We start from the raw sequence: 27675 nt of genomic DNA, 5'->3' as shown, positions 1-27675 counted from the left end.
TGGGAGACAACGGTATTAGGAGGTGGGGCTGCTGGAACATCATGGTATTAGGAGGTGGGGCTGCTGGGAGATGACGGTATGAGGAGGTGGGGCTGCTGGGACATGACGGTATGAGGAAGTGGAGCTGCTGGGACAGGATGGTATTAGGAGGCGGGGCTGCTGGGAGACGATGGTATTAGGAGGCGGGGCAGCTGGGAGGCGATGGTATTAGGAGGCGGGGCTGCTGGGAGATGATGGTATTAGGAGGTGGGGCAGCTGGGAGGCGATGGTATTAGGAGGCGGGGCTGCTGGGAGATGATGGTATTAGGAGGCGGGGCAGCTGGGAGGTGATGGTATTAGGAGGCGGGGCTGCTGGGAGGTGATGGTATTAGGAGGCGGGGCAGCTGGGAGGCGATGGTATTAGGAGGCAGGGCTGCTGGGAGATGATGGTATTAGGAGGTGGGGCAGCTGGGAGGCGATGGTATTAGGAGGCGGGGCTGCTGGGAGATGATGGTATTAGGAGGTGGGGCTGCTGGGTGACGATGGTATTAGGAGGTGAGGCTGCTGGCTCTGCCCTCATGAATTGGATTAGTTCCTATCTTAGTCCATTCAGCCTACTGTAAGACTACCTCAGACTGGGTCATTTATAAACAGCAGAAATTTATCACTCAGAGTTCTGGAAGCTGGGAGTCCAAGATTAAGGCACTGGCAGATTCAGTGTCTGATGAGGCCTCACTCTCTGCTTCATAGATGACACCTTTTTCTATGTCTTCACATGGTAAAGAAGGGGTGAACAAGTTTCCTTGGGCCCATTTTATAAGGGCATTGCTATGGCTTAAATGTATGTGTCTCTCTAGAATTCCTACGTTGGAGCCTAAAATCCACTATAATAACATTAAGAGCTGAAGCCGTTTTGGAAGTGATTAAGAAATGAGGCTCCACCCTCTTGAATGGGAATAGTATCCTTATAAAAGAGGTTGACAGGAGTGTCCTAGTTCCCCACCCCCCTTTTTTTTGCCCTTTTGCCTCCCATCCCTTCCCTCAGGTGAGGACACAGTGTTCGTCCCCTTCTGTGGACCCAGCAAAACAAGGCACTATCTTGGAAGCAGATAGCAAGCTCTTATCAGACACTGAATCTGCTGGTACCTTTATCTTGGACTTCTTAGCCTTCAGAACTCTGAGAAATAATGTCTATTATTTATAAATCACTCAGTCTAAAGTATTCTGTTAAAGCAGTGGAAATGGGCTGAGATAGGCACTAATTCCAGTTATGAGGTTACAGCCCTCATGACCTAATCAATATCCCAAAGCCCCACCTTTTAATACTATTGCACTGGTGATTAGGTTTCCACATATGAATTTGAGGGAACACAAACTTTCAGACCCTAGAAGTGCCACTAAAAGAGAGCTCAGAGAGCTAGCTTGCCCCTTCTATCACGTGAGGGCACTGTGAGTAGGTGCCTTCTGTGAGTCATCTGTGAATCTCTGGGTCCTCACCAGCGACCAGATTGGCTAGTACCTGGATCCTGGATTTCCAACTTTCAGAACTGTGAGAAATAAATTTGTTGTTCATAAGCTGCCTAGTTTATGATATTTTGTTACAGCAGTCGACACAGACTAATACACTACTCTTCTTTGTTTCCAAGTTTTCTTGATAATTAATTATGTGATCTTCCATATAAAACTTAAAATTAGTTAGTTCTAAAACACATATCCCCAAGAGAATTTGGGACTCTCATGAGAATTGCACTAATTTTGTAATTTGACTTGGGAAGAATTGACAGTATTTTTGATACTGACTACTCACCTAAGAATACAGCATGTTTTACATTTACTAGGGCCTTATTACTGCCTTTTCAGTAAAGGTTTATAATAAAGATTGTGTAACTTGTTAAAGTTTATTCCTAAGTATTTTATGGTTTCTGTTGCCATTGTGGAGGAAATATTATTTCATTTTTAATACGTTTTTGCTTATTCAAATAATTCTAATTTTTCTTCTACTTAGTTAAGCTTTATTATTGCACTCAATTTTAAAATTGAGACACCTAGATTTTCAAGGGTTCCTGTCATCTGCAAATATTAACATTGCCTTTTCCTTTTAGGTCTTAACAATGACTCAGTTTGTTGTGCCACATAGGGACGAAGCTTTTCGTGGCTAGGGTTGAGGAGGGCTTGCTGGTTATGTGCAAGGGCTTTGCACAATATGATCTAGGTTCACGTCCCTGCTCTGTCACCTACTGGTTGTGTGACCCTTATTTAACCTCTGTGGACCTCAGGGTCCTCATCTCTGAAACGTGGATAATAGTAGTACTTACTTCAGAATTGTAAGAATTAAGCACTTGTTAATACATTAAAGCATTTAGAAGGCACATTAAGCCCTATAGTAAGCATTAGGTTACATTCATCAAAACCTGCTGCATACTTACCTCCTGCAAGTCTCATAAGCACTTCAGAAAGTGTGGTGTCTCCATTCTACGAATGAGGAAACTAAGCTCAAGGCAGCAAGTGATGAGTGCAGGGTCACTTGGAGATACATTTTTGGGCTGCCCCACAAGACCAGCTCCTAGAAAATAATGCAATCAATCAACTTCTGCAAGGCGGGACTTAAACCCCACTAAAACGTGCTTAATTCATTCAACAGGCGTTGGCATCTTACCAGGGAGGAAAAAAAAAAAGAGTACGCCAAGGCGAAAAGGAAAGTCTCCATCTATTGCGTCTCAGGCTTCCGCCAAGACTGGCGGAAAAAAACGAGTCCGCTCGGAAGCGCTCGCCTGCCTTCGGCAAAAATCGTCAGGAGGCGGGGCCCACGCTTCGGCACGTTTCGCGTAGGGCATTGTGGGAAGGGCGGCCGGTGCAGCCGCAGCTGCCATCTTAGGGGCGCCTGGCGCTACGGGTTTCTGGTTGGAGGCGGCCTTCGTGGCAGCCGTAGACATCGGGAAAAGGCATAAAGTCCGTTGGCCGACACCTTTCTTTCCTCCGGCCTCGGTAGAACCGCCAACCCGCGTCCGAAGGCGGAGGCGAGGGGAACTGGCCGCGTGAGGGGCCTGAGGCGAGCGGTTAGAGCGTCTCCCGGAAGGATGGGCCGGTCTCGGAGCCGGAGCTCGTCCCGCTCCAAGCACACCAAGAGCAGCAAGCACAACAAGAAGCGCAGCCGGTCCCGGTCGCGATCCCGGGACAAGGAGCGCGTGCGGAAGCGTTCCAAATCTCGGGAAAGTAAACGGAACCGGCGGCGGGAGTCGCGGTCCCGTTCGCGCTCCACCAACACGGCCGTGTCCCGGCGCGAGCGGGACCGGGAGCGCGCCTCGTCCCCGCCCGACCGCATCGACATCTTCGGGCGCACGGTGAGCAAGCGCAGCAGCCTGGACGAGAAGCAGAAGCGAGAGGAGGAGGAGAAGAAAGCGGAGTTCGAGCGGCAGCGAAAAATGTGAGTGCCCGCGGGGGGAGGGACCGGGGCGTGAGGAGAGCAGGGCGCGGGGCGAGGGCGTGGGGCCGGGGCGGGCCGGGAGAATGGCGGGGACGGTCCGGGGCTGGGGACCGGGCGCGGGAACGGGTCGGAGAGGCGGCGGCGGGGCGGGCAGGCTTGGCGTTTGGAAAGCTTGGGGTAGGACAGACCCAGAAGTTGTTCGAGATGGAAAATTGGAGGGCTTGAGCTGAAAGGGTTTAAATAAGAGAAGGCGATTTTGGCGCGAGAGAGGAGTGGTGTCCCGGAAGTAGGGGTGGAGTTCGGAGTGAGGTCGGAGAGACGCGTTGGCTTGTGAGGCCGGGAGCGAGCTGGACTGCAGATGTGGAGGGTGGTGAGCATTTGCTGGTCGGCTTGAGAAGGAGAGAGAAGGGAATTAACCTTTGAGATGCGAATCACGGCTGGCCAGAAGCATTCTATTGAAGCTCAAATTTGGGACGGGACTTAACTAATCTCGGGAATCATACACTTTAGGTGGTCCGCCAGAAAAATGCATTTTAGTGTATTCCTGTTGTTAAGGTGTTGGGATTGCTTTTTTCCCCTTGAGCGTACACCCTCACCCCTTCCTTGAGATGTTAAAAAAAAAAAAGCATAGACCTTAAGTGTACAGTGCGATGAGTTTTTTGACCTTTGAATTCACCTGTGTAATCACCATCCCAAAGCCAACTGCTTTTTTAACTTGCTTTCTATTCCTGTAGCAAACACGTGCAGTTTTGTTGTTTCCCTTACACTGTGCTTCTTCAGAAGACACTTGAAGAGTTGATTTTATTTTGGCGTTGCTCCCATGAAGGATATTTAGTGAAAACTAGAGTTAGAGTGTGTTTCCGAAAATGTCAGCTCTCAAGTATTTCTGGCTATGAAAGTAGATGTGGATAAATAATCCCAAACTAAAGGAATTTTTGGGTTTTAAAATTTAGGGATTTGTTGTGTGTTTTGCTTTATGATCATCGTACTTTGATGCTCTGGGTATTCAGTTTCCAAAAACCGCATTGAAAAGTAGATTTGAACAGTCCTACTAACTCCCTATTGAACCAGCCGTACTTGGTCAGTTCTTCAGTGAATATTTAGAAAGTGCTCATGAAGCAAGAACGTTACTGAATTTATGATTTTCTCGAGGCGAGTTTATGTGTGCTGAATTGACTGCAGGGTTTGTAGTTTTCTATAGTTGGGTTTGTGTTAGGTAGATTTTCCAGCACACACACACAGCTTGTTTCTAAAACCAAAGTTACTAAAAGGTAGGACTGGAGCACTAATATTACAGAGGAAGCTGTACCTGGAGCTGTTTTGCTTCCAACACTCCTTTAAAACACATGCAACACTCATTTTTCCTGTACTTAGAACTGTCAGTGATACATATGAAAACAAAGTTCAAGTAATCGTTTCAAATTAAACCTTGATTTTGTAGAATACAACTTTTGGGTCTGCAACAAGGCCCTTAGCTGTAAAGATCTCAAATAGCTATCAGTAGATGGATGTATGAAAAGTTACCTAAGACATTGCTGAGATAATTTCTACATGTGAAAACAAAGGAGACCTCCAAAGAGTAATAACTTGCCTTTCACTAGAAAGCTAAGATATGTAGGAAAAATTAAAAGAAACTTGGTATGCAAAGAATAAATAGAAGCATTTAGCAGGTGTCGCATGTATAGCAGAGAAGAAATTCAGGAATGAAATATGGCAAATAGAGGAGCTATATGGTTCTCTGGTTTGAGAGAAGACACAAACTGCCAATAGTATTTAGGAGGGAGAAGGGACCGGGACTAGCAGCCACCTGTACTCTAAATTCCTGGGTGCTGTGCAATAGGCATTTTATTTAATATATTCTAATGTCTTGGAAACAATGCAAAAGAAACAATGGAAAGACTTAAGTGTTGGAGCTTTGGCAATGTAAGGAAACAGTTTTCAGTCTACATATCCTGTTGGTTATTTTATTCATTTAACTGATGTTTATTGAGCATTTAATAAGTGCCAGGCACTGTGCTAGGTACTGTTAATATAAAGATGATTGGCCCTTCTCCAAGAGCTTGATCTAGCTCAAAGACAGATCATTAAATAGGCAATAATACAGTGTAGTAAATTTAGTGACAGTAATATAAACTGTATAAAGGAAGTATCCTGTGTGGGTGGAGGATATAAGAATATGACAATGTCAGGCAAGGTATAGGACGTATGTGGAGCACAGAAAAGAGCCTCCTCCCCCGACTCCTGCCAAAATAGAGGAAATGGTCTTAAAAGTGGAATAATCAGGTGACTGTTGACTTAGAACACGAAGTTCTATAAATATTTAAGTCATGGAGTGACTGGAGAGGTAAATAGAGGCTGGGAATCATGTTAGGGTTATTGTATGTCATATTAAAGAGCTTGGATTTCATCCTAGAAACGGGAAGGATTTTAAGCAGGTGAATGACATGGTGCCTTTTCTGTTTTGATTGTTGTGTAGGATGGAAACTAAGAGGTGGGTACAGAAGTTTACACAGGAGTAGTGAGGATGGTTGTTGGAATGGAAAAGAGGGACAGATTTAAGAAACATTCAGGGTATATTAAATGGAATGTGGGGCTTCAGAAAAAGACTGTTGGTTCTCATGTTTATAGTGTGGCTGTTGCAACTCGTCTACCAAATGTTTCTGTAACAACCATGTGGCAGGTACTGGTAAAAATGTCAGAACCTTTTTAAATAGTGGATAAGGGAGAGGGAAAGGGAATAAGAGAATGGTGCCTTCACTGTGAGCACTAGTTTTGGATATACTCTACTGAGTTTATCCAGACTTGATCATGTGAGACTGAAGCCTAGCAGAGAGGGGCTTCGCTGAATGTCGTGAAACCTTGAGAGTATATGGAATGACCCAGGGAGAGTGTGGAGAGAGGAGAGCGGTTCATTCAAGGGACTGAAAGAACCTTAGGACATGCCTGTATTTGCAGTTAGGAAGAGGGAGAAGAGCCTATGGTGGAAGCAGAAAGGAATATGGTAAAAATGCATAGTGTCAAGTGCCCTTACAAGAAATCTAAAGATGGAAATAGACCGTAAAATAAGAATCAACCATTGGGTTTAACGAATTAGGAATTCTTTGGTAAGATTGGAAACCTTATTGGTTTACCACTTGTAATTCTGAGTTGTTGAATAAATCACCTCCCTCTAACCTTGTTTTTAAATCTGTGAAATGGAGATAATCTGTCTTGCTTGTTGTGAAAATTGGAGATAATGTATTTAAAGTAGGTGATACTTGGCATGTAATAGTTCTCAGTAAGTGATGTTATTTAATGTAACTGACATGGAGCCAGACCGAGCCTGATGAATTTCAGAAGTGATCTTATGGTTGTAATCTTAATGCTGAAAAGGTAGGCCTTTACATTTTTAAAGACTTTTGCCCTCAATTTTGAATAGGCAATTCACATGGTTCAAAATTCAGTTCAAAAGATCTTCCTCTCATCCTTGCGTCCCAGCCATTCAGTGTGGTTCTTCTCACCCCTCCCCCACACCAGTAGCACCATTTTCTTAAATGCTCTTTTGAGATGCTGCATGCATGTTGTATTAACTGTTGAAAAAATAGACAACTGAAAATAACTTGCAGCAAATCAGGAAAATGTTAATGGCATAGTAACTTACTCTAGCCTGTGATATCTAGGTTCGAATATCCTCTGTGTTCAACTGGATGACGGATTAAGAGCCTTCTAAATTAGAGTATCTACACTGAACTGGGATCTATATAAGTGATTCTTAGAATACTTGGGCAGTTCATTGTGAGAGCAAAGAAGAGCTTTTAGGAGAAAATTGATAATATGGAGCCGCATATTTTTGGAGGTTAAGGCTCTGACAGAACATTAAGGCATAAGACCTAGCTGATGTTAAGAATATGTATTCATTTATTTATTTATTATTTTTGTAGAGACAGAGTCACTATGTTTCCCAGGCTGATCTTGAACTCCTGGCCTCAAGTAATCCTTCTACCTCAGCCTCCCAAAGTGCTGGGATTACAAATGTGAGCCACCGTGCTTGGCCTATACTTTTTTCTTTCCTTCTTTTTTGGTAGTTAAATCTGTGTGCTTGTCTTTGCCTTGCTTATTTGTCCTGCAGAAACCGGTGTAGGGTGGTAGTATAGTGCTTGCTTGAGATCGTTAGCTTTGGCATCTACTTAGGTTCAGAGAAACAGCTCAGCAACATCCAGTGTGCTCGAGTCTAGAAACTTCAGCTCCTTGTTCTTAGTTTCCTCAGTAAAAATGGGATACATACCCACTGCATAGGAATAATTATGTGATTTAAATGATGACATGGTATATAAAGCTTTTGGCACAATATTATATGTTACCTATTAAGTAACAAGTAAATGCTGTTTGCTAATAATTATTAAGCGATTCCTAGAAGTAAACCCCTAGGATTGAGTTCCCACATTTTAAAGATGTTTTAAAATAATGGTGCCAGTTACTCTGTAACAGTGCTGAAGTGCTGTAGCCTTACTGTTTTGTTTTTAATAGTTAGCATTTTAAAGTTCATTGTGACTAGTGGTTTTTTTTTTTTTTTTTTTTTGAGACAGGGTCTTGCTCTGTCGCCCAGGCTGGAGTGCAGTGGTGCAGTGGCGCAATCTCAGCTCATTCTCCTACCTCAGCCTCCCGAGTAGCTGGGACTGCAGGCGCCCGCCACCACACCCAGCTAATTTTTATTTATTTATTTATTTATTTATTTATTTATTTATTTATTTATTTTTATTTTTAGTAGAGATGGGGTTTCACCGTGTTAGCCAGGATGGTCTTGATCTCCTGACCTCATGATCCACCTGCCTGGGCCTCCCAAAGTGCTGGGATTACAGGCGTGAGCCACCGCGCCCAGTCTGACTAGTGTTTTTAAAATACCTGAGAGCACAGAGAAAATAGGACCTAGTATTATACCATTTCCATTGAAAACCTTGAAGATCTTGATTTAATGCTTTCGTCAGTATAACATATTATTGGCAGGGGAATGGATATTCAGCAGAGGAGCATGAGGAAAACATTAGAGAAAAGAACATCATGAGGGTGACAACTGCTATGGCAAGGGTTTTGAGGAGTGAATAGGCTGTTAGATGATACCTATTTTGCAAGACACTGACCCACTCAAGAAAGTTCAGTGTCTCTTATGGGAGTAGGCATAATAGTGGTTTTATCATTGATTATGATGATAAATTTGCCATCAGTAAAGATGAACTCATGCTTAATTCAGTTGTATATGTGCTCGTTGGTTTGCTGAATTCAGTGTATGGCGAGGGGATAAAATTGAGCTTTCCTTCAGCATTATTTCTAAAATTTGATTTAAAATTTTTTTCTGATTACTGAAGTAGCATTTTTAATTTTACCAAGAAAAACAGCAGAAATTATATTCTTGCTAACACTTGCAGACAAACAGTTTTGCTGTGGTACCCTGAACCCTGCCTGTTGCAAAGCTTCATTTTCATATTGGGATGCCTTGCAGTTCCTCCAGGAACAAAGGGAGATAAGCAGCTTTGTGAGAAACTGCACTAGGTCATTTCTCATTCTCCAGTGTTTCAGTTGAGCGTGGGACTTTCCACTTGCCCTCCCTTTGGGCTATAAAGTCGCTGAGCTGTAGTTAGAATTGACTCCTTAGCAGCGGAGCAGCCCATGGCCTGCCTGTACTGCCTGTTACATGGGCCCTCTGGTTTGATGTCATCAGTGGAAATAGAAGCAGGGAACTGACATTCTGATTTGGCATTTGCTGTAAGTAAATTTATTTGGCTCATTTTCTCCTTACTGACCAAAGCTATGGAAATGAGGCCCTGTTAGCCACTGCGCTTTTGCTGAGGGATGGCTTGACTGCCAAAAATAACCTTGAGTGTGTATCAGGTCTCTTCTGCCTTCACCAAATTCTTAAGATGGCAACTTTTTACTCCTAGGGCCTTCTTTCTACTTTGTGTGGAATTTTAATTGGAACTGTGTTACATTATCCTTTTTTTTATAGTCGGTACTATGATCCACTTAGTATTGTTAATTAAAAGTCACATTGTACTGGTTTTGAAATTTTAAATATTAAGTTTCTTCTTAGGCTTCTCTACATTTACTAATTTCAGAAGAACCAACTAGCAAAAGTGTGTGTGTGTGTGTGTGTGTGTGTGTGTGTGTGTGTGTGTGTGTGTAGACTTTATTATGAGAAATTTACATATACACAAAGGCAGATTATTATTATTATTCTTGGGTACTCATTATCCAGATTCAACAGCTGTCAGCCTTGTTTCATTGATTAGTTTTCTTTCCTTTTGGGTGAAGTAGAGAAACAACATTTTATATGGAAATGTGATTTAATTTCTATTGAAGTTGCTGTCTGGTTTCCTTTTATATGCTCCCAGTGATTGATTTTTTTTAGTATTGGGGAAGATACCTGCTCTCTTACTGAGCTGCTGTAGATAAAGACTTAAAACAACAAAGTCCTGAGAATGAGTGTTGGGCAAACATCTAGGCCCTTAAAGGAAAATATTCTTTCTCTAGTACCTACTGTCCCCTTGACAGAGAAGAATGTAGAGGATAAATGTAGAAACTGAAATGAATCAGATTAAGACACATTGGTGTTAGTGTGTTATCACTGAATAAGTAACAGGAGTTGAAAATGAGAGCCCTTGGGTGAGAATTGAATCATCCCGAAGAATAGAGTTGAGTTGAAGTGGATTGGGGTATTTAAAGGTCACTTAGAAACTATAAAGTCTTTACTAAACAGATAAATTGAATGATTCTCATATATATGTATGTCAAATGAGTCATCAAAAGATAAAGGTTGCAGGTTTTATTTAATTTTGAGAGTTGTGAGAAAGTTGGAACATGAATCGTCCTCTTAGGATTGAGATTTACTGCAAGAGCCTCAGAATTTATTCATTCAGCACAAATTATTGTCTCAGAGTGCTATTAACTAGAAATAGTATGAACAATATATGCAATATAAAATTTTTTTAGTAACGTTAAGAAATGGATGAAATTAATTTTATTGTATATTTTTATCCAAAATATCATTTTTAACACGCAATCAAATAAAAATAGGAGATCATTTATATTCTTTTTCTTCATACTAAATTTCAGTTTGGACCAGACACATATGACTGGTGGCTGTCACTGAATATCATTGGTATGAAATGTGCAGGATTTCCACAGTGGTGCCTTGATGAATGTCAATAATTTCAGCACAGAATTTTATTTTGAGTAAATTGGTTTATAATATCAAAATGGGATTGGAGTAATTAAAACTGTAGTATCATGCTTCATTGAACTTTTTCTGGTAATAAAAATATATTTTTACCCACTTTCCCATTTCTAGAGGAGCTTTTAATTGAAAATTAACAAAAGGAAGAAAAGACATAGGAACTATAAAGCTAAAGAACTTCAGTTCAAAACTTAAGTTGGTCATATTTTCAGTAAAAACTACGCACTATTAGTCCAGCAGTCTGAATCTCTTCAATCTATTTATTCTCTCTTTGCTTAGCGGGAAATGAATTCAGCCAATCTGAGTTGCCTGCTACATAATTTCTCCTTCTTTGTAGCTCAGCCCCAGACGAAGGGATTGGCAAATGAGCAAATCCATATGTTTTAACAACTTGTCCTCTGATTATAAAGTCGATAACAGAATAGATTTTCTGTCCGGATTTATTGTTCCTAAATTAGAACTAATGAATTAGCCTCTTTGTATATACCTGTTCTCCTGTATTTAGAATATGATAAAGGAAAAAAAGATTTTATATTCATTTGAATTTCTGTATCAGTTAACATCTTGGTATCTGTCGTTTCCTTAAATGTGACATGGAAATGAATTCTGAAAAAATCACTGAATAATATTAGGCTCAATGGCTTGATAGACTTAAAACTAGTTTTGTTTAAATTTATAGTTTTAAAAATAAATATCTAACTCATTTTTTCACTTTGTTTGCTAGTCGACAGCAAGAAATAGAAGAAAAACTCATCGAGGAAGAAACAGCACGAAGAGTAGAAGAATTGGTGGCAAAAAGGGTGGAGGAAGAACTGGAGAAAAGGAAGGATGAAATTGAACGAGAAGTTCTCCGAAGGGTGGAGGAAGCCAAACGCATCATGGAAAAGCAGTTGCTCGAAGAACTCGAGCGACAGAGACAAGCTGAGCTTGCAGCACAAAAAGCTAGAGAGGTAACGCTCGGTCGTTTGGAAAGTAGAGACAGTCCATGGCAAAACTTTCAGTGTTGGGTTCTGCCTCCTGCTCAGTTCAGAAAGAGATGGAATACAGACTATCTAATTCCTTTCTCGTCTAAACTTAACATTGCTGCGAAAGTTAATTTTTTAGCCTATTCAGAAGTGCTGACTGATAACTTAAAAGTTGGAAGCTTTTATAAAACATATTCAAGGATACTTTTTGATTTAATGGAACTGGCTATTTGAGAAGTGTTTGAAACTTTTGCCATGGCTGCAGGACTTACATTCCTTTTTTGGGAGGACGGTGGGGAGACAGGGAGTGGTAAAGGGAAAAGGTTAAAAATCCACCTGTGGTTGTATATTCTTCTATTCTGTCACTCTGTTACCTAGACTGTGAGAGGCTTTTGCCTTCAGTCAGATTAAAAAGAGCAGGGCCTAACATTGAGTGATAGCACCTGCTTTGATAAATAGGTTTTCTCACTCTTCTTTTTTCCTTCTTTTATCCTTCACTCCCTCCCCTAAACCCTGCTTCAGCACAATGGACTAATTCTAGCATTCTGATCATAAGGCCCTCCATTTTCCTAATGTGTTTCAAGGAATCTTTTTAGGAAAAATATCCAGATTATTCATCCACTTTTTTTAGTATCTACTAACAACTCCTTTTTTTCTCTAGAGAGTTATGAAGGAACAGGTTGTCCTTGTCTGGAGTCAAGCTAAACACATGATTTGTTTTATCAGCAGCTGGAGCAGAAGTTGAAAATGTCTTTCTGTGAGACAGTAATTTGCTACTGAAGCTTTACGGCTTGTTTGCACTGATTACTCCAGGATCCAAAAACTTGGTGAAAGTCACTGAAACACTCAAGGCAAATTACTTTACAGCCCTGAGTGTTTGTCACCATAGTTTGCATAATGAATATGAATCCCATTGGTGTGTGATGTAGGAAATCCTGTAGTTGTATTTTCTTGAACTGAACTATTTGACTCAAAATAATTAAGACTCATTGTCATTTTTCATCTTGGCATTATTGTGGACAAGTTGACATATTAAATCTCTTTGCTTTCTGGTAAGCTTAGCTTTTAGAATGCATTTTCCCTTGTCCTGTCTTTAACTAGATATACATGCTTATATTTATAGTGGGTTTCACAGACTATGAAATTGAATGTATGAAATTTTTATTTATATCAGTGCTTTTAATAATGAAGATATTTTTGGAGTAATGGTGCTGTCTTGTAGCGAGTTATTAATCATAGTAAGATTTTTTTCTCTTCATTTGCTTTTTTTGTTTCATATTAACAATTTTTTTTTTTACACGGACACAACCCTCTGACAGTCTTTCCAAATATTAAAATCATTTGAATATGTATGCTGTGATCTGAACACTGCTCAAGCCATCAAGCAGTCTTCATACAGTTTGCATTATAAAATCTCATTAAATTCTCCAAGAAAAAATAAGTTGAAGAATTTTATTTCCTGACCATGCATCCCCTGGATTTCTGAGTTTCAGTTCAGATTGTAGATGACAATATAAGCTGCCTTCCGAAATTGTCAACATCTGAATGTTAAGTCCATTTTCCCCATGGAAGAAGCCCGTAGTTCCATGAAGTATGGATTACCATTTGTATTTTTCACTAACAGTAAATGTATTTTTCTTATTAATTGTTTGCCTTAGGAATGATGAATTACATTTTTTGTTCCTTCTTACCATAAACATCTGCATTCCTCAGCTCAGCCTTCCTTGTATGTTGTTTCTTTATAAATGGTTGAGCTGCTGATGCAGGTATTGCCAAGCTAACAGTACAAATCATTTTAAAGAGGAAGCTGGCGCGTATGGCAGCCGAGGAGCACACTCTGCAGGACACTGGACAAGACAGTAAATATTCAACTTTTAATGCTGATTAAAGGAGTATAGGTAAAGAATACGTAGGTATACATAATTGGTGAGACAAATATTCACTTTATTTATATTTTATATATTATTTTTTTAATTTGGTAAATACTATCCAGTTTTGTAGTTGTCCTTGTTGATTTGTGTGATATTAAAGTATTAGTAATAATTGCCAGGAAACTATCATTAGGGAGGGTTTAGTTGGTTGCTGTTTGGACTGGGAGGGATGATTTAAATTTAGTGCTAGAAACCAATTTTAGTGACTGCACAGTTTATCATTTGTCAGACAGAAGGTAGCTATAAAGCTACCCTGTAAGTCATATCAAAAAAGTTCAGAGGAAGATTAGTAAATATTTATCAATAAAAATAAACATTTTGTTTTTCTAATATCTTAACATATCCTCCCCTTTAGGAGGAAGAACGTGCAAAACGTGAGGAGCTAGAGCGAATACTGGAAGAGAATAACCGAAAAATTGCAGAAGCACAAGCCAAACTGGTAAGTGTAAAGCATACGTGAAAAGTGTTTTGTATTTTGCTTTATTTCCTTTTTTCAGATTTTGTGGATTGATTTTTGTGCCCTATAATTTGACTTATTTTGGGGGGATTCTCAGGACTAACTTTAAAGGCTTTTTGAGGCAAGGATAGGAACAATTGAGATTTTTACTTCCAATCTGGACAGAACTCCAAAATTTGCAGTGATTTTAAAAAACAAGTTTTCTGGGGAAATTATTTTGTTCTCTATCCCCACTTTTTTTCTTTCCTAACCTCATTCACATTCTCCTATGCCTAAAAAAACGAATAGCAACAACAAAAGCTTGGGGGTATATTTAAACCAATTATAATATGCAGCATTTTACTTTGTATTAGTTGGCTTGTTACCAGGAGTAGATAGTATTAATTTGATAGTAAGTGCATCGGAGTAATTTCCTATTCCTAGTTTATAATCTTAAGAAATACAGAGTCTTCGGTAATTATATAATATAGAAAGATGGCGGTGGGGGAAAGCAAGTTGTAAGCTCCAGTTACATGGTATAAAGAAATTTTGTGGTTATAAATGTACAGAAAAATATCCAAGTGGGTCTGAGTAGTTAACAGTGGATCCCATTGAGAGTAGGGATGAAGGAAGACCATAAATAACCTTAATAAGAATGTAAAAAGTTAATACGGGGCAGTTGTTTCTGGAACATCATCTTCTGAAAAATAGGGTACTCTGGATAAGAGATAATGCTAGAAATATTCCAGATAACTTAGTGAGCATGGCACAATGGATTCTTGGTAAATATCACCTGGTATTTGTGAAGGCCATAATGGAATCTATTGGAAAGCCATAATCCGCTTTCCCAAAGAAAATCTTAAAATCTGCTAAGGTAGAAAAAGCAATAGGAATGTGAAATGGATGAGTCATTCTAAGTTATATTGCTGCATGCTTATGAATAAGTATGTGATAACTTTTTTTTTTTAGTGATTCTGGGATTCCATATAAGGAGAGAACCTCAGTGCAGATAGGAAGAAGAGGGAAAGTGTTAAATCTGAATTTCAGGTTAGAAGGTTGAGCTTTGAAGGGTAAATACACTCTGGTTTGTGAGGCATGGATGTTTCAGAAAAGAAGAAAAAAATATGGTTGACAGTTAAATTACTGAAGCAAAATTACTGAGCAGGTGGAACTGGACCTCCTTTTAGGACATGTTAAAGAGATTGGATAGCTGTGGTGGGTTCATTATGTGGGTGGCCTGGAAGCTTGGTGTGCCCAGCCAAGATCTTGATCCCTTCTGACCCTGTGGTAGCTAGGGATGGCTTGGCCTCCTTGCATTATTCTTACAGTCCTCTATTATTTGCCCACATGAAAAATAAAAAATATGACTTTCGGTGTGTGATCACTGGAAAAAATATTGGTAGTCATAACCTTATACTTCTCAAATGGTAGTAAAAGTTCTGTTTTTGTTTTTTAATCCCAGTTTGTCTCAGACCTCTACTTTCGCAAAATACAATTAAGATGAATTACTAGAAAAATGAGGTCATATTGCTGTAAAAACTTCTAAAACCCTTATATTGATTTGTCCTTGTTGGGGATTGATTAGTTTGTAGATTATAAGTGGTCTGTGGGCCATGCTTAACATTAGCACTTTTCTAGATCACACAGATTTAGGTTTGATCAGAGTGACACTATTCTTGCTTTGTTTTGTTTTTGAGACGGAGTTTTGCTCTTGTTGCCCAGGCTGAAGTGCAGTGGCGCAGTCTCGGGTCATTGCAGCCTCCACCTCCTGGGTGGGTTCAGGCTATTCTTCTGCCTCAGCCTCCCGAGTAGCTGAGATTACAGACACCCACCACCATGCCCAGCTAATTTTTCTGTTTTAGTAGAGATGGGGTTTTACCATGTTGATCAGGCTGGTCTCGAACTCCTGACCTCAGATGATCCACCCGCCTCGGCTTCCCAAAGTGCTGGGATTACAGGTGTGAGCCACCGCTCCTGGCCCAGAGTGACACTATTCTGATGGCATGCTTGTGATAAACTTCAGTAAAAAACATCTTAGGGAAAAAGAGGCTTGGATTTGAGAAAGTTGAGTAAGAATTTGAACATATTTAACATGTTTGCTTATAGTGTTCAATAAAGTTGGGAGCATAGTAAATTGATACTGGAGAAATTTTTTTTTTTTTTTTTGATGGAATCTTGCTGTGTTGGCCTAGGCTGGAGTGCAGTGGTGGAGTCTTGGCTCACTGCAACCTCCGCCTTCCAGATTCAAGCAATCCTCCTGCCTCAGCCTCCTGAGTAGCTGGGACTACAGGTGCCCACCACCACACCTGGCTAATTTTTGTGTTTTTAGTAGAGACGGGGTTTCAGTATGTTGGCCAGGCTGGTCTCAAACTCTTGACCTTGTGATCCACCTGCACCGTCCTCCCAAAGTGCTGGGATTACAGGCGTGAGCTACCGCGCCCGGCCAAGAAAAGTTTTTTATTTGGTTCTGTTGGTAGTCATATGCTGGCAGGAAAAGTAGGGTATTCTTTGTGTAGGAGGAGACAAAAAATGTATAAAGATGGCACGGTACACGTTGAGGCCCACTTCCACTTTTATTGCCTTTTTCCTTCCCCTTCCTCTCAATTTTGAGCACTATTCTTTAATCTTTATGTATGTTTATTGGGAAATATGTAAAATACATTCAAACTCCTATTAAAAGTACTTGATACCATATAAAGCAAGAAGAATGAGAAGCATTCTGGCCTCTAGAAAGTGATGAATGATGAAGGATGATCAAAGGTAACTGTTTGCTAAAATCTATATTGAGAAAAGCAACTTGATGAAAAAGTAGACAAGCCATTAAGTGCTTTTAAATAATTTAACATATTTTGGAAACAAAGACAACTCCAAAAAAAGTTACTAATACCATGGAAATATTTGGTAAGTGGTATAGGTAACATAAGATAATGACATAGTTGCCCTGGGTGGCCTCAGAAACCTTCCTAGAAGAGGTAGTCCCTTGAGCTGGGCCCTGATGGATAGGTGGAAATTCTATTAGGAGGTGGACAAGAGTGTGAGGAAATGAAACAGGGCAAAGGCCTTTGGGGTAGTAGAATAAAACAAAGGCTAGGGCGTGGAAACTTGGGATATTGGGAGAAGTAGCTGTAGTAAAGTAGCAGCCATCCAACTTTATGTGTGCTAAGAAGTTTGTGTGGAAAGTGGATTATAGAAAAGACAAGTTGATAATGAAAGTACCTTGGAAGTGGGGAGGGAGATTTCTTAAACATTTTAACTGAAAAAATAATACAATGATGTTACAGATCAGTAAAGAAGACTAACTTCCTAATTAAAAAGGAGATTTGTACACAAGTAGGACAAGAAGCAACTACAATAAATTTCTGAAAATATATCTCAACCTCAGAGAAGCAAAGAAATGTCCTCCTCTTTTCTTTTTCCTTAATAGAAATCCCCTAAAGCCATTGTTTTTCATAGTGTCCTGTGTTGGCAGGTTATTATACAGATACCTCTTTACCTGATGATCATGAGAATTTAAATGGGTATAACAGTTTCCAAAGACAATTAACAGTAAATCAGTAAATATAAAAAACTTTAATTCTGTGTCTAAGAATTTTATCTCATGAGATAGAATCATTTACAAATAAATTTACGTACAAAGATACTCTCAAATTATTTAAAATAGAAATGTCCAAGTTGTTGGATTCATTATTATTACACAGTGGGTTTTTCTGTAGCCAAAAAGTATTTGATAATTCAGGGGAAATACAAAATAGGAGGTAGCTAAATACAAAATTTATATATCCAATATGATCCTTTTATTTTGAGAAACATATACTTGCACATTTTAAGAGACAGAAAAATAAGCCAAAATGCTAAAAATAGTTATCCTTAATTGGTAGTCTTACGTGTAACTTTATACTTTTCTTCAGTTTCTACATGCTACAAGTAATGTATATCACTTTTTTATCACATAGAAATACTAGTAAAGAAGTTAAAGTCATACTTTTGACTTTTAAGTAGCCTTTTGTGACACAAGTTCACAGATTGAATCCCGTAATGACTAATAAGGAATGTGTTAGCCTAGCCACACGAGCTCATCCATATGTGAAAATCATTAAGTGCTCTAATCCATGGGTAGTTACTGTTTTTTTCAGTTCCACATTGTGTACCAAGATATTTGGTTTGTCAACAGAGACAAAAGTATTAACCAACAAACATACTTTATTTACAAAGTAAAAGCATCCAAATATGACTCGACTTGGCTTTTTGGCAGATTGTTCTTTGTTCTTGAGTTAGTGTTGGCAACACATAACTATCTTTAGGTATTTGAAGGGTGAATACAATGGAAAATTTTAATTTTCTTTTGTTAAAAATAGTGCTTAAAATTTTTTGAAGTCTTCTTCATGGTGTTTTTATGATGTGCCTGGGAAGATCTCAGATACTGTTCTGAAATGTATATGAATTTTACTTTTTTGGAGAGGGAAACAGACTTAAAAATTGGGGATAGATTTTGCTATAGAATAAAATACTCTTCCAGAAGGTTGTGTCAGCAGAAGGAAGAAACTCTCAATCTATACCCTTGTCAAGATTGTAAAATACAAACCGTACAACCTGGTTAGTGAATCTGGTGTAAACGCCTAAACTATAATAATAGATTGATAGATTGATAATTTCTAATAAAATTTTAGGTAACATACTGGTCAAAGGAAGGACAAATTACTTTTGATGGGAGATGTGGGTGTTTGGGGTTTTAAAGTATATGCAAGTTATAAATTCTAGATTTACAGATCTCTTTACTAATGAAATAGTTTTCTTCTCACCCCTTGCCAAGTTCATCGTGTTATACCACTTTGTATCTCACCAGTTTGTTATCTCAGCAGTTTGAGAGAAGAAAAGATATGCCATGTTTGAAAGTTGCTTATATATTAAATGTGTACCACATACATAAGTTTAAAATAAACCAGAGTTTGCTTTGCAATGGCGAGATGGCTTTCTTTTAAATGAGTTTGTATGGTAGGCTGAAAAATCCCTTCTGTCCTCTCTCCATGAAAAACAATCTGTATTCTAGTGCCTGGAATTTGAATGTGCCCATATATGACAAGGACGGCGGGGCTTTTGCAGATGTGATTAAGTATCTTGCAATGGGGCGTTTACTCTGGATTATCTGGTGGGCCTTAAATGCCATCACATGTTTTCTTAGAGAGGCAGAGGGAAATTTTAGCGTATAGCACAGACAGGAGAAGGAAGCTAAGTAAAGACAGAGGAGAGAGATTTGGAAATGTTGGCCTTGAAGATTGAAGTGATGTAGGCTGAAGCCAAGGAATCCTCGCAGCCACCAGAAGCTGTAAGAGACAAGGAGCAGACTCTCCGCTAAAGACTCCAGGAGAATGGACACCCTGCTGACACCTTGCTTTCAGCCCAGTGATACTGATTTCAGACTGCTGGCCTCCAGAATAAATTTATTTTGAGCTGTTTAGTTTGTGGTAATATGTTACCTAAAAATGTGGAAGTGGTTTTGGAATTGGACAGTGGGTAGAGGCTCCAGTTTTGAGTCACATGATAGAAAATGCATATGTTGCCTTTAAAGACTGTTGGCAAAAATATGGGTTTTAAAGGTGCTTCTGGTTAGGGCTCAGAAGCAAATTAGGAACATATAAACTGGAGGGAAAGAGATCCTTTCTATAAGTGATAGAAAGCTTGGCTGAATTGTGTCCTACAGTTGTATATAAGGCAGAACTTAAAACTTTTTCATATTGAGCTGAGAATTCTAAGTAAGTGTTGAAGTTGTAGCCTGGTTTCTTCCTGTTTATAGTAAAGTGGCAAGAAGAGCTAAATTGAAGAATGAACTGATAAGTATAGAAAGAACCACCAGCACTGGATGTTGGGAATATCTCAGGCTACTCAGATGGCAAATGTGTTCACTGTTAGAAAAACTGGCTCTGGAAAGAAGGCCAGGGGTATTGCTAGACAGCCTTTTGTTTGTGTGGAAGAAACTATGCATGTAACTCATAGGTTCCCGTACTATCTCAGTAAAAGCCAGAAATAGATGAGATTATCCAGGAAATATCTATGGAGAACGATGTTTAATGATGTGACGTGTAGGGGACCTCCAAAGTTTCTGAGAATGTTGTGTCAGCAGAAACTGCCAACTGGGACTGAAAAAGACACATGACACGATGAAGGAAGGTGTTCAGACTCCTGACAGAATCCATGCACATAGGAAAGGTGATGTGAAAACAAACACAGAGATTTGAGGATGTTGACCTTGGAGTGAAGTGTCCACACACCAAGAAACCTTGGCAGCCACCAGAAGCTGGAAGAGGCAAGGAACAGATTCTCCCATGGAACCTCTGGAGGAAGTGTGTCCCTGCCAACACTTTTGATTTTTGTTCCAGTGATACTGATTTTGGACTTCTTGCCTCCATAATAAATTTCATCCAGTTGCAGTTTGTTACAGTGGCCACAGGAAATGAACACAGTTGGAAAAAGAACAGGGTATCTTACAATAGAGCGAGCATTTCTGTAAGTTGAAATGGTACAATACTTAGGAAAAATAAGGCACCAAATGTAAATGTCAAATATTTTAATTTGAAATGAAGTTTTGGGTAAGTCAGGTAAGGATTTTCAGAGAGCGAGAGGTTTTTTCCTGATTGTTAAGATAAAAAGCTGGTTGAAGACCTTATGTTAATGTATTTGGGACAGTAATTTAAAAAATAAATTTCTGGACATGAGTGAGTGTATTGACATTGTGAAGGATGGGTTTGTAGGACACAAATTGGAAACACGAAGCCACTGAAGGCCATTCAAGATGGGGCCTTGAATCACCAAAGTAGCAGTTCTTAGAAACTGTGAGGGAGAACTAATAAACTTGGTGAGTGAAGAGGTATGAAAAAGCCGGGACGCAGGGGGAAGTCTGTTGTAGGAACCAGAAAAGACACTCCTGATGTAATCATTCCTAATAAACTCATGCCAGGTATGCCCAAGCATTTAAGGAAAACTTAGTACACAAAATAGTGAATGACCAAGACAGAAGAACTGTAAAAAGAGAGAATGTAGGATACAGAAGATTAAAAGAGCCACATCTAGATAATACCTTTATTTGTGAAATTTTAGAACAGAAAGTATAAAGAAAATCCCGAAGGCATCAGATTTTCCTTGGCAAAATTATACAGCAGTCTCTCCAGAGTGCTCAGGCAGTGCTTTTTGTACATAATACTGCATACAAAGCTCAATCTCAGTCATTTCCTCCTTTTGAAACAGTTGTCTTCACTTCAGGTAACATGGAATCCATGGAGATATTATCTAAGGTTGAAGTTTCAAAAATGATTTAAGATTATATATAAATGTCACAAGAGGGGAATTAAGAATAAAAGGGGGTAAAGGGAGTAGGTGGTGATAGGAATTTAGATGGTAGCTAATGATATCCTGTAATGATGGTTTGGCATATTAGAAACCCTAAGGAGGTAACTGTGAGAATAAATATGTTGTCACAGGGATGAAGGGGATCCTTGCGTTTTACCCTTCTGTTATGTAACGTTGTACATGGAATACCTCAGAAAAATTTACTGACGTAGTTTACTAAGTGTCAGAACTAATCGTATCAAATATATTTTTTTCATTTTTTTATTCATTGGTTATCTAAAGTGGGATATACATTTAAAAAGTTATGGAAGGGAAGATGAATAAAGGAATTAAAATTATAAATGGCAGAGTGGATCAGGCTGTTTATCTTGGAAGGTTTAAAATGTAGAAATCACATTTCTGAATAGTGGCATAGTTTCTAATTGTGCTGTTTTTCATGCATTTCTATAATCACTTTTGAAAAGAAATATTTTTATGGATTTTTAAAATTTTATAAAGTTACATATATTTCAAATAGAGAATAGATTTCAGTATCTCTGTCTGCTAAAGGGACTGTTGCTAAGAACTACCTTGATTAAATTTATAGACAGTTTAAGAAGGAGAATGCTTAGAAAGGTAATCTTTATAAAATCAGTAGATCCTCTGGGTAAAGACGGTAGGGCAGAGGCCGGGCGCAGTGGCTCACGCCTGTAATCCCAGCACTTTGGGAGGCCAAGGCAGGCGGATCACAAGGTCAGAAGATCTAGACCATCCTGGCTAACAAGATGAAACTCCGTCTCTATTAAAATACTACAAAAAAGTTAGCCGGGCGTTGTGGCAGGCACCTGTAGTCCCAGCTACTCGGGAGGCTGAGGCAGGAGAATCGCATGAATCCGGGAGGCGGAGGTTGCAGTGAGCCGAGATCGTGTCATTGCACTCCAGCCTGGGCAACAAGAGCAAGACTCTGTCTAAAAATAAATAAATAAATAAAATAGGGCAGAGATTACTGGGAGGGGTAAGTAGGCCTTTTAACTATAATGGAACATTTTTTGTGTGTGTGTGTACTTCTTACCACCAGTCACTCTTTAGCTTGGGGTACAAAGTTGACAGCCACTTTTGTGAGATTGAACAGGGTTATGGGCATAATGGCTAGGAGGGTCTGCCCCAGTATAATGGTTCTGGTATTGTGAATGTTAGCTTTCTCCTTGGCCTCCAAGCTGTCCACTACGTAATCCTTGTGAGTGAGTTGCTTAGAATTACTCATCTGTATAAATACATATATGCATCCCCAACCCCCCATGCAAATACTGCTTTCTTGTGCATAAATGTGAAACAAGCAGGGAAAGGAGCAATGGTTGTATTCTCTGGCAAGTCAAGTCATCAGGAAAGAAAAAGTTACTACAGAGAGAGGGTAGGATTTAGGAAAATACCTAGCAAATAAGGTATAGGGTCATACCACACTTACAGGTGGTGGATGAACAGGAAACCAGCTTTTGTCACTTGAGAGACTATATTAAAATGAGAGATGACGGTTGTTAGTGTTTGAATAGTCTTTTTTTTCTCAAAGTGTAATTAAGATTTATGCTTAAAGCCATAGTAGAACAAAATACCAATATTTGTATATAGACAGTATATTCAACTAATTTTTAAATCATTGCATTAAATACTTCTAGTAGGCACTGTATGCCTAGCATTGGTGATTAACATTGTTGAGCCGTAGTCCCAGAGAAAATCAACTCTTCTGTACATACATACACAACACACTTTTGCCTTCTGTATTTGTAGACCTAAATGAAGAAACTTGATTCTTTACCCAATCTAAAGTGCAGAATTAGTATTTTATCTGAAGGAAGTTGCTTTACTTTAAAAATCTTGTTTTTAATTAGGCAAAATGATCACATGGTTCAAATTTTGTTTTTTTAGGAAGAGAAACAGTGAAGTCCCTTTACCTTACCCCCAACCCAATCCCCAATTCCCAACCCCATCTCCAAAAGTCTACTCAGTTACGGGTTTTTAAAATCTTTTCAGAATGTCTGTAAAAGCATATTCAGGCAGATACAAATGCATAATATTTTAATTCTCCCTTTATTGCACAAAAGTAGCATGTAGACATGGAACTTTCTTTTTTTCATTTAACAGTGTAACTTGGAGATTTTTCCATTGCAGAACATAGGGGCCTCCTTTTTTCCTCTTACTTGTTTTTAATGGCTATACAATATTCTCCTTTATATATCTTCAGTAATTTATTTAGTGTACCCCATATTGGTGGATATTTGGGTTTTTTTCACATTCTTTTCTTTCTATAAACTGTGTTGTAATATGTAACCCTGTAAATATATCAGTTTCGCATGGGTGCAAAACTTGCACATTGCTGTACAGGTACATAATGTAAATTCCAGAAAATGTACTTGCTGGCGTAAAGTATCATGAAGATGTAATTTTGATAGTGTGAGAGTGCTCTTTATATGATAGCATATGTGTGTTAGTCCATTTTTTGCTGCTGTAACAGGGTAATTTATAAAAATATTTGGCTCAGGGTTCTGGAAGCCGGGAAGCCTAAGAACATGGCACAGGCATCCCATGAGGTTTCCCCATGGTGGAAGGCATCACATGGCGAGCAAGCGAGACAGAGAGGGCCCTAGAGGGAGAGAAAAGTGGTGGCCAGACTCATCTTTTTATCAGGAGCCCATTCCCATGGTAACCAACCCACATCCCACTCGGGTAATAACAGAATTAATCCATTCATGAGAACGAACCCTTCATGGCCTAATCACTGCTTAAATGCCCCACATCTTAATACTGTTAACAATGCCAGTTAATTCTAACAGTGACCTTTGGGGGACATACTGAAACCACAGCAATGTGCTGTCACACTTTGAATTTCTGTCTTCTAGGGTAAAAAATGGTATATTTGTAATGTTCATTAGATTTCTCTTATGGATTAAGGTTGTGATGTTCTTTATGTACCCTCACTCTCCAGGGCTCTAGGATGCTTTCCTAGGGTTGAGTTAGAACCTTAGAAGAAAGTGAATCTGAGTATTTATATTGATAAAATGTTTCTTAGGCACACGCACACATCCAAAGAACCTTTACTACATCTTGATTCAGTTGCACACACTAAGCTCTTACCCCAAATTTGTGATGATTTATTAAAACTGGATAAAGTGATTGGCATATGAATTCACTAATGATGACTGATAGCAGGCAATTCTTTTTGTTGTAATATCAGTGAAAGCCTAAGGAAGAGAGTGGCTATTTGAAATAGCTTCTGATGTACAGGTAGGATTTCCATAGAAGGAAAGAATGGCATGAGCAAAAGACGGGGGGAACAAGATAGAAAGGAGAATTTAGAAGAGGAGTAGAAACAAAGCTGGAGCCAGGTTATAGAAAATCTTGTCTTAGAGAAACATTATACTTTAGGAAGTTAAGCTGTATGCCATGGACAGTGGATATCATTGGCAATTTGAGAACAAGAAAGAGTGAGCAGTGGTCAAGAAAGGTGAGTCTGGCAGTATCGTGTAGGATGGATTGAAGGACACACTGGAAACGGGCACCATTTTAGATGTACAAAAGATATGTGGCCCTAAACTGATGAAGCTGGCAAAAGAAATGAAAATAAACTCTAAGCAGAGAATATAAAACAAGAATTAACAAACTTGACTGAAGAAGGAAGAGATGAAATAAAGCTGTAGAATTTGAGTGGCAGAAGGGAAAGTGTAAAGGGCAGATTTATTTTAAGGATAAAGTGGAAGAATTTAAATCTTAAAACATGTTGAATTTTGAAGCAAGTCCTAGGTCTCCCAGGTGGATGTGTCTAGTAGCCAGGTCTAAATGTAGCATAGGAAAAAGGTTTTAGAGAGCTGTATCTTAAAGATACATTTTAGCTCTCTGTTGGATTTTCCACCATGCTCACCTGCCAGATTCTCTCACTGCTTGTAATTCTGATCTTTGTTATCTCCAACCTTACTTGACTGCGGTTGATTTGTTCCAACACCTATCTTTTAGTCTACGTCACATTGCTGTCTAAACTTCTTTGCGTTCTTCCCTTTTTGCTACTTAAGATAAAATCTCAACATTTTTTATTGCATGCCGGAGTCCTGTTACCTTTTCCATCTTCCTCTGCCATAAAAGCCTGTAAACCAGTCACATTACACTTTATTTAAAAAATACATATATATCAATGGAGACAAAAGAAGTAATTAGTGTGTGGCATTAGAGAATGTATCAGAAGAGAGAACGTTTTTAAGACTTAAGTGAACAGAAGAATTTATTTGAATAAAGGGAAAAATCACTGAATTTGATAGGTTTTGACCATACAGAAGAAAATTTTAGTAGAATAATGGAGATGGAATCAATGACCTAAAATTTGACTTTGAATGGGAATAGGTAGGCAGCTCAAAGGATGCAGCGAATGTTTTAAGATCACTGTCAGATAGAGGGGAAAAAGGATAAATCATGATAACTGATATTAAAAAGGGTTAGAGCAGGCTTTCTCAATTTTGGCACTGATTGGATCATTCTTTGTTGTGGGAGCTGTCTTCCATATTATGGGACGTGTAGCATTGTCCCAGTCTTCCACCCACTAGATGCCAGGAGCCATTCCCAGTTGTGGCAGCCAGAATCATCTCCATGCATTGCCTAATGTCCCCTTGGGGAAGGGATTAAAATTGTGCTTGGTTGAGAATTGAAGATGTGTGTATCGTATCTCTAGGAAGCATGAGAAGGGCCTGACTTTGGTAAAGAGGGGGAAATCTGTGGAAGAATGCGGGAAAGAAGTTGCTCGACATGGAAGGAGTTGAAGGCACTGCAGGAGTGGAATCAGTTATACCAGTGTCCTTTTGAAATTAGATAGCACTTTATAGTTAGTCAGGTCAGAAGGTTTTGTAATATTTTTCTTCAGGTAACTGGGTCTGTCGTGTTTCTTGGTTGTCTACTGATACTATAATATAGTCCCTTTTTTTCAGCATGATTTGACCACACGAAAAGCTCCAGTGGAGATTTTTTCCTATGTTTCTGTTTTTTTGTGTGTGTGTATGCCCTTCAACTATAAATATGGTAATTGGTAGATAACCTGCTCTTTGAGTAAATCTGTACCTTGGTTTATAATTAACAATCTATTAATCTGGTACAGTGAAGTTAGAGATAAAAATAGGTATAGAACAAAATCTGTCATGATCTCAACATGTGATTTGTGGAAATTAATTTCCATTTCCAAAATGTGTAAATGCTTTTCCATAATTTGTTCATTTATTTTCATTGAAAATGAAAGACAGGAAATGTAGATGTAATTAATAAAGGGTTCTCTTTTAATTTTCCTAATTCTTTTTTCTCTACCGCTTAAAAACTATGTGACCTTAGTCAAATTTTATGACACATGCCATTGTGTGTAAGTTGTCACCTCATAACGAAAATATTTTGAAGGCATGTAATTCATAGGAAGTCCTTGTTTTTACCCCCTTTTTTGCATTTGCATTAAAAATTTTTTTGTAGATACATAATAGATAACACCTGTTGCAGGGGTACATATGATAATTTTTAATACATTTCTGTAATTAATTTTTACTTTTAACTTTCAGGCCGAAGAACAGTTGAGAATTGTTGAAGAACAAAGAAAGATTCATGAGGAAAGGATGAAACTAGAACAAGAACGACAACGTCAACAAAAAGAAGAACAAAAAATTATCCTGGGCAAGGGGAAGTCCAGGCCAAAACTGTCCTTCTCATTAAAAACCCAGGATTAAATTGCAAACTCTGAACTTTTTACAAAGAAAAATGGAAAAACTTTGTATGGTAGCTTCATGTTGAAGTGGTTTTTTGTTTTTGTTTTTGTTTTTTTAATTTGTAAAATCTGGAAAGTTAGCTTGTTCTAATAGGGGCTATGCTCTGCAATTCCCTTTTTTTTTTTTTTTTTTTTCCTTCCACTAAGTCAAATCCTTATCAGATCATTGTTGTCTTCTAAGGAGTGACGTATTTTTCACCTGTTTGGATTCTATATTAGTGGTCTGAGGAAGAGCAGATCACATTGTAAAACTATGGATGGTCTGATAAGGCTTTTACTGACCCCACTGACTTCAGAGTTATACTCTGTTTGCTACATCATAATGCTGGTTTTGCTGACTTTTTGTTTTTTTATATATTTATAAAAAAAGAAAAAGTTGGTGATTGCATTGGGAAATTCCCAGGGTATTACTGGACCTATGTGGTGTATTGTTAAACCAGTGTCCTTGTGATACTGTTGCTCTTGATGTTCCTGATACAGGTAAGGAAACAGTTGGTCAACTCTGATACAAAGTATATATACAGTTCAGTATTGTCTCTGTTCATTTTGTTTTTATTTCATTGACAAAATCAAACCAGCGTTCCCCATTGTGTAAATAAATGATTTTGCTGAATAAAGTAAAGTCTTAAATTCA

At 38.8% G+C, this 27675-nt stretch overlaps 1 protein-coding gene across 1 annotated transcript; it reads left to right on the top strand.

Moving 5' to 3' along the window:
* Positions 1-2795: 2795 nt before the first annotated feature.
* Positions 2796-27675, top strand: ARGLU1 (arginine and glutamate rich 1). Its single transcript, XM_031001272.3, has 4 exons — positions 2796-3403; positions 11335-11560; positions 13862-13945; positions 26839-27675. Exons 1-4 carry the CDS (start codon positions 3057-3059, stop codon positions 27001-27003), a joined length of 822 nt encoding a protein of 273 aa, XP_030857132.1. The 5' UTR covers positions 2796-3056; the 3' UTR covers positions 27004-27675.

This window comes from Gorilla gorilla, chromosome 14, assembly GCF_029281585.2.
Source record: "Gorilla gorilla gorilla isolate KB3781 chromosome 14, NHGRI_mGorGor1-v2.1_pri, whole genome shotgun sequence".
Classification (NCBI taxonomy): Eukaryota; Metazoa; Chordata; class Mammalia; order Primates; family Hominidae; genus Gorilla; species Gorilla gorilla.
Note: the sequence above shows the minus strand (reverse complement) of the source record. Positions and strands in the feature narration are given on the sequence as shown.

Coding starts and splice junctions, on each gene's coding strand:
- ARGLU1 (XM_031001272.3), top strand. CDS start 3,057: ATGGGCCGGTCTCGGAGCCGGAGCTCGTCCCGCTCCAAGCACACCAAG. Junction 11,561..13,861: donor CAGCACAAAAAGCTAGAGAG/GTAACGCTCGGT, acceptor CCTCCCCTTTAG/GAGGAAGAACGTGCAAAACG. Junction 13,946..26,838: donor CAGAAGCACAAGCCAAACTG/GTAAGTGTAAAG, acceptor TTTAACTTTCAG/GCCGAAGAACAGTTGAGAAT.